Here is a 16,128-nt window from a genome sequence, read left to right on the forward strand (position 1 = left end):
CCGCGCGCCTCACCGATGTTCAAGCACAACTCCTTGAGATTAAGGATTCTTCGGGATTTCTACATCTCTTTAAATCTTAAACAGCTGAAGACTTGCATTGTCATTACCACCTCTGCTAATAATAATAAACACAATCTTGTTTAAAATCACATTAAACAAACTTTGGGGTTTATATTGAGAAATGCAGTCTTCTTTTGTCCGACTTCTTCTATTAATTCAATGCATATTCTCCGTGATAAGACTTAATATAATGTGTCTCGTGATATAATTCCTGCCGAATAAGTTCACAATTCTTTTCCCATCTTTTACATACTCAGTTCTGAACGTAAGCACAATAAAAATGTTTTTTTTTTGTTTCACCCGAAATAGGTGAAAATCAAACAATACCCCCGGTTTTTAATGACGAAACCTAACCTGTTGTCAATTAGCATGATTAACCGAATGATGAGTGTGTCGTCTCAGTAAAGCGAATTAAGAAAAAACCGGAGATGAAGTTAGACAACAACCGCAGTTGCACGTCACGCAGAATTTGATCTCTGGGTCGAGTCAAAATAAAAAAGCTTTTGTTCTTATTCGATAACTTTATGTACAAAGGATCCTAATGGATGGAGAGTCTTCTCTGGAAAGCTATTTTGACCATTCGATTGCCAATGTAAGTAACTGCGGGTGATCAAGTTTACGTCTAAGCTTTACTCCAGTGTTTATGTGTAAATTTTGAAATTTTAGGTTTTATATGGGAGTTGTACTGACCGGCTTGTAGGAAGGTGAAATGACGTCCGTGACAATAGAAAAAGTGTCTACAAAACGTTTCCTGAATCAAGGAACACCAGTATTAGATTTAAATTATTTGAGCAGGCGGTTCTTGTTGGTTATGTGCCCACCAAGAAGACTAAAAACAAATTCTATTTTTTTAAGTAACTGACATTCATATTTTGGAGCTTTACTTGATTGTAATATTGTATCGCTTACAATAAAGCCTAGTCGTTTCGGGAAAGGCAGTGGGCGGTGGTTGTAAAAGAACAGGTCAAGATCGATTTCAGGCTGAAATTTAAAAAGAAGAAAGGTTTTCAACGTGAAATTTCCTTGCTTTGGAGTTTTGTTGCGCTTGGCCATTATAGTGATATGAATCAGTATAACAGGTTCCTAGCGACCTATCAGCTCTATAAGGCAGCTTTGCAGAGCTTTCCAGAACTTTGGCTGTGTCTGCTCTGTTCCCAGGACTCTTCTGAGTGCCCCTATACCCCCATGATGGGCTATGAGAGGGACCTAGGCCTGCAGGTGGACCCCCCACTCCACAGCTCCTCCTTCCTGTCCTCCGTGGGACACCAGCAGGACAAGGATCTCTCTGAAGATTTCTCTGGGGTTGATCTCAGCTTCCTCCCAGATGACCTCACTGCTCAGGATGAGCTGCCCCAAACTCAGGGGATTGAGAACACACAGGACAGTGGATTCTATGAGGGGGGCATGCCGGGTGAGCCTGCCCCTACTGTAGAGACCAGCCAGGCTCCCCCAGGAGCCTCCCCTTTCTGCCCCCTTCCCATGACCCCGATGACCCCCATGACCCCCATGACGCCGGTGTCTGAAAGTTCCGGAATAGTCCCACAGCTGCAGTAAGTGTGCCCCATTGTAATTGTGGTGTCATTTCTCGCACTGAGGGAAGCAGAACACCTAGTTACCTAGTCTTTAAAATATGAAACATAATGTAAAAAAGGAATATTTTGGATATACGTGAGTTATTATTCCCACAATCTAGACTCCGAACTGGGCTTTCAGCCATACAATTGAAAAAAGTCACGTTCGCAAACAAGAAATGGTGCTTGATTCACCCCTCCCTCGGAAACATTTGTCTCGCAGTTGCCAGTTTCAATTAACTTCTTCTGTTTTCCGTCAAGAGGCTAGACACACATGTGTTTATGTGAGTGAAAGGGGCACCGACGCTGTGCTGTTGGTCTTTGTGCGCAGAAACATCGTGTCCACTGTGAACCTGGCGTGCAGTCTGGACCTGAAGTCCATAGCTCTGCAGGCCCGAAATGCCGAGTACAACCCCAAGGTAACGGGGGTGCCACGCTGCACAGTGCCTGTGGGGTTATTTGTGTAACAGCAGCGCTGTGGGGGCATAAACGCTGTGAAGAACAAAATACTTCTAACAGTGTTCGGCGTCTGAGGAAGTTCGTTTTGTCCAGCATTCCACTCTGCTTGATATCATTCCTTTGGGACTTTGTAGAACCTTGTCTGGTATTTCATTCAGCTGCCTTCAGCAGTGGATGAGCAGTCTAACACGCTGAGGAGTAACTGTTTCTAGCGATGCCCGGACAAATACTTTTACAGCGACGCAGGTCATATTTACTGTGGTTCATGCACTGTCCTCTCTGTACAGCGCTTTGCGGCCGTGATCATGAGGATTCGGGAGCCCAGGACCACCGCGCTGATCTTCAGCTCGGGAAAGATGGTCTGCACAGGTGCCAAGAGGTGAGGAGACCCTGCACAGCACACCTCCTGTCTGAGCACAAGGCCGATTAATGCTGACCTGACATTGACATAGAGGCAGGGCAGGTTCTGGGCTTACAAAAGCCTTGATTTTGCAGTGAGAGAAATAATGGCTTTGACTGGGATACCAGGAATCAATTCTTGTTTGGTAAAACCAGTGTGTTGAAACAGTGTAAGTGAATCTCTCTAAAGAAAAAGCAAATTAATAAGGCCTGCAACTTACCTTTGATGATTACTGTTTGAATGACTTGGTGAATGTTTTGCACTAGCAAAGCATTGTTTTGTAGTCTCCTGGGAGGAAGGAGCTATTTAGTTCTGAAATTAATACAATAATTCCTTGCTTAGAAGATCTAACAAAATTGCTTAAAATGCTTATGTGTTGTTGTGCCATGTGGACATCCTCAATAGGTAGGAAGCCATTTATAACTATAAAGTTACAGATGGAGACTAGATTGTACTCTATCTGATGCCGGTATATGTAAAAGCTGTTTCCATCTCCCCTTCCTGGAAGTGAGGAGCAGTCACGATTAGCTGCCAGGAAGTATGCTCGGGTGGTGCAGAAGCTGGGCTTCCCTGCCAAATTCTTGGACTTCAAGATCCAGAACATGGTGGGCAGCTGTGATGTCTGCTTCCCCATCCGCCTCGAGGGTCTGGTGCTCACTCACCAGCAATTCAGCAGGTATGCAGTGGCGGGTGCTAAACCCCACTTCGCCACCAGATGGTGCTACCCACCACAAAGAAATCCTATTCACCTCATGCATTCCAGAAAGGTTACCAAATAGGTTTTTTTTTTTGCAACTTTATTATTTTTCCATCTTTCCATGCACAAGCCCATCCACAAAAACAAGTTATAAAAAATTCTCAAGCAGTCTAGTGTGCATATACTTGTAGATGTGTCACATCAAATTATCTTGTGTACATTTTTACTACAGATGCGAAAATAACATTTATTGCCATTCAATTAAAATATATTGAAACCAACAAAAAAGAACATAGACAGGTGAGCTTAGTAATACTGCTGTGACCTAAAGGTTTTAACATACTTTAATATTTCTGTTAACTTTTAACATTTAATTTAAGTTTTACATTAATTTGTATACCTTTTCATCAAAACTTAGCTACACTAATTTGTCCCTTGATCCTTCTATCTTGTTTATAAGTGGCTACCGTCTTTCAGAGAAATTCTTCGCCTGCAGTCTCAACAAAGAGGTAATTCTTTCCATCACAAATTAGAAGAGTAGACTAATAATCAGTAGACTTTTCCTAGCAATGTGGAATCTTGATCCATTCCCTTTTCCCACTGAATTTGTGGGAGATAAACTGGGACCAGGTTATGTAGGCAGTCACTTTCTCCCTCAGTCTTGTTTAATTCAGAAGCAAAACCCAGTCTCTTTCTTGGATTTGATCCAAGCTTGTTGTTTCTATGTTAGTACATGGGTCTTGTGTTTCCCTGTTCACACAGTGACTCAAACCACCCACCTAGATTTGTTACCGTGATGCCAGGAAAGGAGGCCAGGGAAGTCTTTTTTTTTTTTAACACTACCATGAATGCACAACAGAAGCAGAAAAAGGCCTTGCTATCACCCTGTTTTTCCAAACCACACCTGAGTGCAGGAAAGATTTGGCAAAGACGGAGAGGTATTAACTAAGAAAGCACAGTATTGACGTTTACAGGCTCTTACAGAGCTTGCTGAGCCAAAGATACCTCTTAAAAGTCTTTCATAAGATATAACACTTACTATTTTTAAGATATAACATAAGATATAAGATTGACCATTTTTGTGGGGCATTTTTGAGAGACTGTTTTCCTCCTTGTAGAAACAGTGACAGAGAGAAAGTGAAGCTGTGTGTGTGTTTCAGTGGGCCCTGTATCTGGATGTTCTTTGGCTCTGATCACAGAATCCCCCCTTTAACCCCCTGTGTTCCAGCTATGAGCCCGAGCTGTTCCCAGGGCTGATCTATCGCATGGTGAAGCCCCGCATTGTGCTGCTGATTTTCGTCTCGGGGAAGGTGGTGTTGACGGGTAAGTGCTGTGTGGGGCCATTGCATTGGACTACATCACCTGGATACCTTATCCCTTCCCTGCGGGGATAATATCAGGGATCAGAGATCTCCAGATATGAACATATTAAAACATCCATTCCTAGTGACGCAGAAAAACAACAGCATGCATCACAATGGCACTTGAACAAGAACATGCAAAAGTGCTCTGAATAATTTACTAATTAATTTGTTCCAGTTGATACTGATAACTTCATCAACACTGGCACAGTACCTGTGCTTCATACACATGTATCTTAATATCTGTTGTAGCTTATCTCTTGTAACTATAAGACATAAATCATACCCATATTCTTGTAAATTCATGGATTACACGAATAAGGGTATTAAGGATACCCTTATTCTTGTAATTTCGTGACACGGTAATAACAAGGCTCTGATCACTATAAATCCCCAGATGTGCTCTTTGTTTTCACAGGGGCTAAAGAACGTTCTGAGATCTATGAAGCTTTTGAAAATATCTACCCCATCCTGAAGGGATTCAAAAAGCAGTGAAAGTAATGTCTTTTCTCCTGGATGTACTGCAAGCAGAAATTTTCCAGATGTATTTAAATATTTAAATTGAATTTTGTATGTGTATTTTTGAAATAATGTGGAGCAAAGTGTGTATTCTAAGATAATGTAAGAGTACAATGTAAATAATGTAAACCGATATAAACAAATATGTTGGTATTTGTTTTGGAAGACGTTTTTCTTGTCGTTTGTGCTCTAAGAGGTTTGCAGAATATTAAGGTAATATTCTGTGTATTGGTTTTGATTTGGAATTAGAACTGACAGAATTGTTTCATAAATATGAATTGTGCATAGTCAAGTGATTTTTTTTTTAGTATAGGTTTATGATTAATAGATGCCAATACGACGTATGTCTCCTTTTAATTTATTGTAATTAATCTGAACATTAGAGATGTTCAGATTGGCCCAGGCACGCGTTTCTGTTAACGTGTGGTCTCTCAAATTCCTAGAGCAGCTTTCGTGTCTCGCCTGATGGAGAACAAACTGAACCTGTAATTTTGTCTATATGACAAAACTAAAATGGGATTGTTTTCCCTAAAAAGAACCAATTTAAACTGCCAATGTATCTGCATAAAAAATGCCACACCTGAAAGGCATTTTTAAAGAAAGCCAAACCCGATAGCTTTCTCTTTATTGCATGTAATTGCACAACGCGGTTTTCTGGCTAATACCCGATCCAACAGCAAAGGTGACGGCCGACAATGAACCCACCACGTGACCCCGAGTTCCGCGCATGCAGTGCGGCCCTCCTCCCTCTCCACGTGACTGCCGCACAAAAACAAAGATTCGTCACGTGACACGGGGGGGGACCCTGGACTACATCCATTCTTATTTACCTCCTTTTCGTCCTGCCAAGGTTCGGAATTAGCTATTTAAAGACTCCCACCCCACGTAACACGGATGCGGGGATTGTGATCGCGCTCCCCCGGCGATGAGCAGAGACGGCTCTCAGGCCAGCGGAGGAGAGGCGGTCTGCGGATGAGCTCCGCCGGTTTCATGGCGTCCCCCGTGGATCGCGAAGCCCGTGCGACCGGCCCTGGCGAGGGGGCAGCGGGGGCACTGCCTGGGGCTCGGCCTCCTCTCCGGCCCCATCCGCCGGCCGCGACGATGGAAGCCGCCTCCCCCGGGCCTCTGATGGTGGAGTCGGTGGACGATGCGGAGGGGCTGTACGTGGCCGTGGAGCGGTGTCCCCTGTGCAACACTGCCCGCCGCAGGCTCACCTGTGCCCGCTGCATCCAGGCGGGCGACTTCGTGCACTTTGATGGGAAAAAACCCGAACGGTAAATCCCACATTGCTATTTTTTTTAGACGGAACATCGGTATTTCTGTCACACAGAAGTCGCAAAGCCGCAGCCTTGCTCGTACATGTCACCCTTTGTCCGGTGGCAGAAAATGATCCTCTTGCTAACAAACTTCGGAATCTGTTTAGTAACGTCGAAGCGGTTGCTTGTTTCGGATTTTTGTGCTGCAGAGTGCTTTCGGTGATGACAGATTATATGACGAAGTGTCAAAAGGTTCCGATTCGTTTCGAAATCCGTGGGAGAAGTTTCGAATAGAAAGTTGAAGAGAAAGTTAAACGCGTGTTTTGAGTTGCGTGCGAGTACGTCTTTTTGTTGCTAAATTTGGCAGCCTAGAAGTACTGAAGTGTAGGAGCGTATCATCATTTTCGTTTTGACTCTTTTAAAGGAAAACGTCTTTTTAAAATACAATAAATTATTGCTGACATGTACATGAAACGATCAATTAATCTTAACATACTGGGATTGTTGTGAAGCTCGCCGAAGTGACTAAGCACATTCGAGTGGTGTCGCTGATTTCGACATCCAAGAAATATCCGGTCGTAACGTGTTGTACATGCTGAAACAGTAGAGCCCAGTGCTGCCTTTATCCCTGTAAAAAGTTCCCGCGGAGTGCTAAACCACAGGTGTGCAGTGCTGCGAGTTAGCAAAATGGGAACTGGACTGAAACCAATCCATTGCAATGAATATACACGTTTTTGCCGCTACTTTCTTACAGGTATTCAGATAAACTAGAGAGACTGAAACAGCTAAAGAATAAGAAGGAAGAGCTCCAGCAGAGGTATGACCCAAACTAGCTGAAAATGACTAAAATGATCAACAACAGTGTTTCAATATACGTATAGCATAAATATAAAGCCAAGAGTGATAGAAGTTTCAGTTAAACTTTAAGGTATTTCATTCTCTGTTAGCTTTATCAAAAGAAAACCGAACGAGAGGTGTCTTTGTGCTGATGTATTCTGTCATTTGGCCCTCTTGTGATCCCCTTATCACCGGTTTTCTCTTGTGTCCTTAGACTTATTAAAGCCATGGACAAGAAGGTTCAAGCTGACCAGCTAGTAAGTTTTCTGATGTTTTTTATTTTAAAGCTATACACTTCTAGCAGTTATAATTGGTAGCTTCAGAATTTTGAGTCTTTATATTTTTTTGTGTGTAGTTATGTCAGCAAACTACTCTGTATGGGAACAAGTAATAGGTTTATTCCATGCTGAAAAAAAGAAGAAAGAGAACACAACGTTTCGGCCGTGGAGCCTTCTTCAGGTTTGAGGTGTCAGGTCTTCACACCTGAAGAAGGCTCCACGGCCGAAACGTTGTGTTCTCTTTCTTCTTTTTTTCAGCATGGAATAAACCTATTACTTGTTCCTTTGCAGCCTACGCATGCTGACGCAGCTACCCACCTGAACTACTACCAACTACTCTGTATTCCTAGCTACAGTGAGACACATCTACCATACGCTGGCTACCCTGCTGTTTTATTTTTTCAGAAGTGGAAGATCATGTCTTGTAAAGTGCGAATCGAGCAGCTGAAAGAAGCGATTTGCTGTGGAAACGAAGAGGTGAAAAATGGTAGGTGTCCAGGGAAGAAGCTTGGTGAGCCACTGGGTCACTAAGTCCTGTTCTTCTGCTGTCAGCTGATGGTATTTTTCTGCACCAAGTGCTGTTTCATGACATGTTGCACTGGAAGTATTGCCAAAGCTTTGGTGCTTGTGTTTGAGGGTGTGCTATACCTTGTCCTACGTTTTTGGAGGTTTTATCTTTTGTTTGTTGGTATCAGTGGCTTCTTAGCACTGGGTCCTTGGATTTGGTTCCTGGGGTGCTATCTGTGTGGAGTTTGCGTGTTCTGCCCAGTCCATGTTGCTTCCTCCCACAGTTCAAGACTTACTGGTAGGGTCATTGGCTTCTGGAACAAAGTAGCCCAGGTGTGTCTGTGTGTCTGCCCTGTGAGGGACTGGTGTCCCAGCCAGGGTGCACCCTGTCTTGTGCATGTTTCTTGCTAGGATAGGCTCTGGCTCCCCTGTGACCCTGTACTGGATAAAGTAGGCAAGGAAAACGGCTGGATGGTGTCAGTGTGGTTTTATGCTCCCTCCTCCCTTTGAAAAGCTAAGAGCTGTAACTATTTTTTTATCAGAGGTGTAAAGACGGAGATACAGGAGGTCTCTCGAGACTGGGACAACCCGAGTCCCGGCTGATCATCCTGGTTCCTTCCTTGGGGGTGCAAGCGTGTGTTGGTTTGCGTGTCCCCTCAGGCACAGAGCAGCTGCTGCGGGCCCAGGAGGACAGCCAGCGCCTGTGCCGGCGAGCCCACCGGCACCAGGACAAGAAGGAGAAGATCGAGAGGCACAACCGCCGCCTCGGGGAGCTGCTGGAGAAACGGGGGAAGGAGCTGCTGGCCCGGCTGGGGCAGCTGGCGGGGTTTCGCTGCGGCCACATCCTGGAGCTGACTGCGCACATCTTCCCCATGCAGGAGGAGAAGCAGGGCGCGAGGTCAGCACCTACGAGTGCTCGCTCCAAAGAGCAAGACTTACACAGACCTGTTTTTGTCATACTTCCGCCTGCTAAGACGAGCTCCAAGCGTGTGGCTTGTTCTTTGTTTGATCTTCCTTCTCCTCTTGGGAGTCGCCTTAATCATTGTGAAGGGGGAGGACTGCAACACTATTTCATAGAGGGGTTAGGGAGAATCGGGATTGATGAGTGCATTTCAAAACGCAGTAACAGTAAAATGAACACGGTAACATGTTTAACCTCCAATTTACATTACAAAATAGACCAGACTTCCAGGTATGCACAGCACCGTGTTCAGAATGAGGCAACAAAACTTCTGGGGACGTGTTGCAGCCCTATGACTTTGTAAACAAGCAGGCTTGTCAATACATCTCTTTTAATCCAATAGAAATTTTACTTTCCATTTTGAGACTGTTTTGCAGACTGATACTACTTGTTAACTCTGCATGCAGACGCATTGGAACAGTTCTGCGGTGAAATGTCTGCTGCACAACCTGTATTTTTCCGCTCAATATATTGCATTACATTAGTCACTGTGGAGACTAGTGAGCAGGAAGGGCCGCATCTTGTCGAAATTTGTAGGAACTCGCATGAGAGTTTGTGACAATATGGCGACTTAGAAGACTTTCATGAAGTTTACAGTTTTGTACTTAATTCGAAACTTATCATTTTTTCTATAACGTCAGTTTATTTTTTTTACCAAGATTTAATAACTGATCTAAGAAATTGGGGCTGGAATTCCCCTTTTGACAGAAATGGTAAGGTTATTGTGGTGTAGAAGAATATTTGATAGTATCAATGCACAAATTGTAACATTTTATACAATGTTTTATTTTGATTATATGCACTATTAATGCACGGTAACAGTATTGCCAGACAGCTTGATGCTTTCTCTTGCTTTTACATTTATGGGTTTTATTCTGTCCTTGCCCATTTAGTAATTAGAATATAACTGTTAGGTAAGAAATTTGATTAGTATAACATTTATTGTTTATGCCTAGTGTAGGAGATCATGCAAATCTTATTTCCACCCTGCTTCATAATACCTTTAAACATAACTGGCCTAAAAAAGAAGTGCTGGAAGAGTCTATGTGTTATAACATATATTTGGCAATGTATGGTGTCAAACTATTCAAAAACATCAAAAAAGTACCTCATCTCAACAGTTAAAAGCAACTGTAATGTATTGGAGACTTTCACACAGTATTTTAATGGGAATTTAGTGTTGCTTATACAAGTTTCTCATTGTTGAAAACAATCTGTTTTCACCCAGTCCTATGTTACAATACCTAGGGGTCTTTAGAGTGCTTGGTCTTGCATGTGTGAATGTGGTTTTTAAACTTGGAATCACTAATTAATTATCGCTTTTTTTAATTATCCCCACCTAATTTGGAATGGCTGTTTGTGTATTTTTCATGTCTCGAATGTGATCAGCGTGACCACATGGGAGAATGATGAAATGTAGACAATGACTACTGCATTGTGAAAAACAACTGTCTGCCGTGAGCCTTTAAACATGTCTGTGGCAGCACAGCCCCATACTGGGGGCTGATTCAGTGTAGTTTCTCTCCCTGACAGCACCATATACCTGCCAGTGGTCAGGAGGCCACAGGGGTCAAAGTATTGCTGAGATCTGACAGATCGCTGTCTGAATAATTCCTCCCTGACCCCTTAATCAAGCACTCCCACTTGGGGGACTTCTGATCACAGTTGGCTAGTGACGTGACCCGGGTTCAGAACTGGGATCATAGACAGCCTGCACCTGGGCAAGGACCTGTACCAGATTACATAGTCTAGAGCTTCTTAAAATGTGACATTTTGATGTGTTAATTGGAATGCATTTTATCCTGAGGATATTTTAGGTGCTATGGCTGTACAGTGTATCATCTTTGTGATTATAATTAATATCTGAAAAGCTGAGTGCGTGGGATTCCCAAAGTCAAGTTGGATCTTTGCACATTTTCAGTTTCTGTAGCTCTGCTGAGAAGGAGAGGAGAAAACTGGGGACGTATAGTAATGTTTTACCAGCTAAAGGGCCTACTTTTCTTGACAGGGTTTTTTTTCTGCTGATGCCAGTTAGCTTCCTCAATACAATCCCTGGTAAGCAGGTTTCTGATTTTATTTGTATAGGCTTAGTTGATGTGAAAAAGTGCTTAAACAACTGGGGGGTAATGCAGGGCATACAGGATAAGCAACAGCGTGAGATAAAATAACAGAGGACTCGCTGTGTCTTTTATTTAACCCTCTCGGGAGGGGAATTTCCAGCAGCTGCTCGTGTACTTTAAGAGGCGTCCCGTTGCGGTGAGATGTCAGTGAAACCTGAACGCCAAGCTCACTGCACTCTGCCCCCACCCTCAGGGACCCTGCTGACGTGGTGGCCGAGTGGGACCTGGCGCTGACCTCCAGCACGGTCAGCGAGCTGGCTGAGGCCCGTCGCACGACCTACTTGTCCGGGCGCTGGGTCTGGGACGACCAGAATGGGGAGACGAGCATCAGCATCACCGGGCCCTGGATCACCTTGCCCAGCAACGGGGACTACTCTGCGTATTATAACTGGGTAGAGGAGAAGAGAGCCACCCAGGGACCTGGTACCTTGTTCAGCCTGTTCACACGCCTCCCTCTAGCTCAACGATTCCCAATCCTGGTCCGGGTGACCCACATGTCTGGTGTTTTTTTTACTTTCTCAGTTACACAATTGGACCCTTCACCGACTTAATAATCAGATTAATCTAAACTCTTCCTTACCAGCTCTTAAACCTGCTGGAGCTTCAGCTGTTGTATTTTGTAAGTGAAATAAAATCCCAGACATGCGCATGAAGCAACTTCTTGGATCCATTAAGGCTTCAAATGCCTAATTACGTTGGGATGAAATGAAAACCAGCAGGTGTGTGGGCCTCCAGGGCAAGTATTGGGAACCCACTGAAGGGGTTGATAAGGGACAGAGGCCAGAAAGTAATGTTACTTGTGACGTCCACTGGCAAAATATCTGCTCGGCAGAGAGGTGTTGAATCAACGTACGGTTCTCTTGTCTCTCCAGAGACCGATCACATCAACCCTGCCCACACCATCAGTGCTGCTCTTTGCTATGCAACTCAGCTGGTCAACATCCTGTCGCACATTCTGGATGTCAACCTTCCCAAGAAACTCTGCAACAGGTGAGAGCCCTCGTCTTCCTCTGCCTTTCCCATCTGTCAACAGGCCGCGTGACCCAGCCTGAAGCCTCTTGAGCAAGAGTGCGCTGGACCTCAGCTTCTGCGTTCCCCGTAGGACGCAGTGCTTAAGAAAGGACCGATGTTAGAACTGCCTCCAGCTGAGGATTTAGAAGGAATAGACGGAAAAGCCTGTTACAGGGGGAGTGATGGAAATTAAAATCTGTTCTCAATCAGCAGTGGTGTTTGTTAAACCGTGTAATGAAGTAAAGCAGACATATTGTCGCAGCTCATAAAATGATCAGCAATAACAATTACAGTCATACTTTTTGGGCTCCCAGCTTTTTACTGTAGCATCAAACACTTCACATTTGTTTCTTTCTTAATATAATGCAGGTGTAAAGAATACAGACCCACACAGTGTAGTTTGAAAATAAATAGGAGCACATGCCAATGAAGAATTGGAAATGAATACCCTTTTTTCTCAAAACCCAGCTGTCACACAGCACTGTTTTCTTGAATGTTTTTTATGAAACCATCCAGTAGTTACATCATGATTTTGGTAGCAAAAGCATAGCTTGCTCTAATGAAAAGGGTGCATTAAGATTGAGATTTCTTTTCTATTCCGCAGAGACAAGAAATTATAAGGCCCTTCTGATTATGGATTAGGAATGAAAATAAAATAATTCCTGCTCAATATTCTGTACATAAGCCATTCATGAAAGGCTTCCCAGTAGTACAAGGCAGTTGTTTCTAGAAAGACATGCACATTCTTCATTCAGATAACGAGATTGACATTCATAGAAGTCTTATTTTATGCCATGTTTCATTAAAAATTAGTAATCAAAATAGCTGGCTGGTACACGAAAACAGGATGCTGTGTGAAGTAATACCTTTTACCTGTAGTCTTGTTGTTTCCTCTCCAGTGAGTTCTGTGGTGAGAATCTGAGCAGATACAGATTCATTCGGGGTGTGAACAAGCTGAACACCAACATCTTGCACCTCTGCTTTTCTCAGGTACTCCAGCACCGCCTCGCATACAGTAAAAAAAAAAACCCACATAAGATCTGATCCCAGCCTTCTGACTAGAAAAAGGCAAGGTCATATACTGCTTTTGTCTGCTCCTACAGTGAAGCTCAACATTTACTGAAATTCTGCTCTGTACATTTCTGCATGACTGTTATGCTACTGTTTGCATTTACTAAGAGGATGTTCTTGGTCTGACAGCACGTGGAAAGTGAGCTTCTGCACCCTCACCACACGCTGAGGAACATCATGTTCCTGGTGAGTCCAGACAACAGGAACCTGGGCAGGTGAGAAAAGCCGTCCTCACTTCTGTTCTTGAAGGAAAAGAAAAATTGTGCAGGCAAAAGATTTATCGATTCCAGGACCTCTGCTTCCAGTTTAGTCCTGTGATAACTGGTGGCGTTTGATTTTTAGTAATTATTTTGACACTGCACTGAGTTCTACGGGTTTTTACTGCGTTCTCATGAGGTGTAATTTATAATGTAGCATTGCATTGTTGAAATTTCAGCTGTTCTATAAATTCCCCACCTAATGGCTGGAGAAGCATGCAGTCATTTAAACAGCCGGAATAAAGCACAGTGCGCTAGTCCTTCCATTCCTCAAGTTTGTCCTAACGGACAGTTCGGGAATGCTGTGATGTGGCGCAGGGGAAATCGATCTTTGTATGCCCGATAAGGATGCTACTCCTCTGCTTGCGTAGGACGGGTCCTTTCGAGATCACTGCTGACCTGGAAGACTCGATGGAGATTGTGGAGCCCAGTGCAGCAGGCCCGGTGGAGGACAGCGGGGACGAGGCGGTGACTGACGAGGAGACGGACCTGGGGACCGACTGGGAAACCGTGCCCAGCCCTCGCTTCTGCGACATCCCCTCGCAGCCCATGGAGCTGTCCCAGAGCGCCGCCCTGCCGGCCTCCCAGCCGGCCGGCGGCGGCGGCGGCAGCGCCGGGGGCATGATCTCCTCGGCCGCCGCCTCCGTCACCTCCTGGTTCAGGTCCTACACGGGCCAGCGCTGAGGCCACGGCGCAGGGCCCTCTTTCAGTTTCCACGGCGGGGGGGGGTTGGCTTTATAAACGAACCATTTGAAAACGTTCTTTTTCCTCGCTCCTCGACTTCGAAAGACCAAACCTAAAACCCAGTTTTCTGGCCAGTTTGAGCTGTTACTGAGGCTAAGCAGCTGGACTGCAAATGACCAGAAGACTGCCCCCTTCTCATGGTGCTGGGATATTCATTTTTAACACAGATTACCTCTGCAGAACTAAGTGAAGTTTGCAGAGGGACAACGCTAATCTCCAAGTCAATGTAAGTTTTATTGGCAATACACTCTACCCCCCCAACACTTTCTTCACAACAACTAATTCTTCCATTTCTGGTACTTCTCAGTGTTCTCCAAAGGCACTGTCAGTAACATATACTGCCTGGAAAGAGGAGAGACCAGCTTTGGGATGCAGGCTCATTTGGTCCTAGAATTCATTTACAATGGGTAAAGAGGAGAACCTCTGGAAGAAAGACTACTGCATCAACTACAGAATTCACAACAGTACATGCATATGGGATGCTGTAACAAAAGCCATGAGGCTAGTGCTTTTAACCTCTACACTTATGTAGAGCGCATGGCAATAACATTTATTAACAAATATGGCTGGCATTGTGGATGAAGACAGTTTACAACACAAAGGTACAGGTGAACCTACTGCAAACATCTGCAATATTCATCCGATATATTTTTAGTAGAGAGCTGGGAGAAGCATTTTTTTCTTCACTTTTGGCATATTTATCATGGATGACTACTATGGACTGTTTTGGAACATTTTAAGCAGTGGTTGGTGGCCATGCTGTTCTTGCTGGGAAGCACTGACAATGGATTGACTTGAGTTTATTTTGGATTACTCTGCATAGATGCCCGTTTAGGTTGTTTCCATTATATAAAAAAAATGGATTGCTTTCAATTTGCACCTTATACATTTACATCTCTAGAAGAAACAAAAATAACCTGGGATAGGTAAAAAATGAATGTCACTTTGAGTAAAGATTTGCGAGAGGGACAAATTAATTCAAATAATGCACCCAAGTACCCATTTTGGAAAATGTGTCAAATCACTGTAATAGCAGCACAACTTTACAAGGATCTGCTGTCTGCAGCATGTCCTAAAAGTGGTTTTAAAAGTTGGTAACATGGGTAAAAAAGTTAATACTGAGCATACCAGATCAAACTGTGATTTGCAAGAACATTTTAGCTGGAGCTGCAGGACTACTGCAATTTTAGATGCAGGAAAATGTCATTCCAAAGGGGAATATGTGAAATTGGAAGTAGATTGCTGAAGGAAATCCTATTTTGTTCACTTGGTTTGAATAATGCATTATGACACTGATGAAATTTTAAGTAGCCATGTTTCCAGATAAAAATGACATTTTATTACAATATTGTATAGTTCTTATGCAATTGATTCTTGGTTGCCATAAAAATTATTTGAAACTGCTAAACATTTGCTTGTTTTGTTTGTAGGTTTTTTTATGTCCATTTCTGTAATCAACATTTTGAGTCCAGTACACATCCATTACAGTTAAACTAAATAAAATCCTTATGGTACCTCAGTCATTTAATTTTGGAGACCCTTTGCCATACCTATGCTCTGGGTCTTTGTGTAGTTGTCATCAATACAATTGGATACACAAGCCCCATCCACTTCACTTACCATTACTTTAAAATGCTCATTGTGTCAGAACGGTGAATTACAAAAAAAATGTGTGAAATAAAAATGGATTTTAGGACACCTAATGTGTCATTCTAAGATTTACAGAGAATTGAGAAATTAAATAAAGAATCTTAGCCTCCTGAAAACATTATAAAAAAACAGGACAAGACATTCTAAACACCTAGGACCAATTTTTGTGTAATGCATGAATTAATTTACTCTAATGAAGCCCACTTTTCACAATTGATGCAGTTGTATTTCAGCTTTATATTATCACTGCAATTCAGGATAATTAAGAGAAATGGCAGATTAATGGTTTGATCCTCAGTTTGAGCTCAATACCAGTCTACCGGGCAATGGTGTGCACAAAGGCCCAGCAGTACAGTAGAATTCAGGCAG

The 16,128-nt window shown here is 43.4% G+C and overlaps 2 protein-coding genes across 2 annotated transcripts; both read left to right on the top strand.

The window, feature by feature from the left end:
* The first annotated feature begins 17 nt into the window (after window positions 1–17).
* On the top strand, window positions 18–5,102 carry tbpl2 (TATA box binding protein like 2). Its single transcript, XM_088648252.1, has 7 exons — window positions 18–652; window positions 1,219–1,610; window positions 1,963–2,050; window positions 2,378–2,469; window positions 2,999–3,166; window positions 4,416–4,510; window positions 4,967–5,102. The coding sequence occupies exons 1-7, from the start codon at window positions 602–604 to the stop codon at window positions 5,041–5,043; spliced, it is 963 nt and encodes a 320-aa protein (XP_088504378.1). The 5' UTR covers window positions 18–601; the 3' UTR covers window positions 5,044–5,102.
* A 733-nt stretch (window positions 5,103–5,835) lies between these two features.
* On the top strand, window positions 5,836–15,517 carry atg14 (autophagy related 14). The gene is made up of 10 exons (XM_088648250.1): window positions 5,836–6,341; window positions 7,078–7,140; window positions 7,375–7,417; window positions 7,844–7,925; window positions 8,606–8,843; window positions 11,220–11,449; window positions 11,899–12,016; window positions 12,937–13,027; window positions 13,238–13,323; window positions 13,737–15,517. The coding sequence occupies exons 1-10, from the start codon at window positions 6,040–6,042 to the stop codon at window positions 14,047–14,049; spliced, it is 1,566 nt and encodes a 521-aa protein (XP_088504376.1). The 5' UTR covers window positions 5,836–6,039; the 3' UTR covers window positions 14,050–15,517.
* Window positions 15,518–16,128: the final 611 nt, after the last annotated feature.

Source organism: Lepisosteus platostomus, chromosome 10 (assembly GCF_059453375.1).
Source record: "Lepisosteus platostomus isolate fLepPlt1 chromosome 10, fLepPlt1.hap1, whole genome shotgun sequence".
In the NCBI taxonomy this organism is placed as follows: Eukaryota; Metazoa; Chordata; class Actinopteri; order Semionotiformes; family Lepisosteidae; genus Lepisosteus; species Lepisosteus platostomus.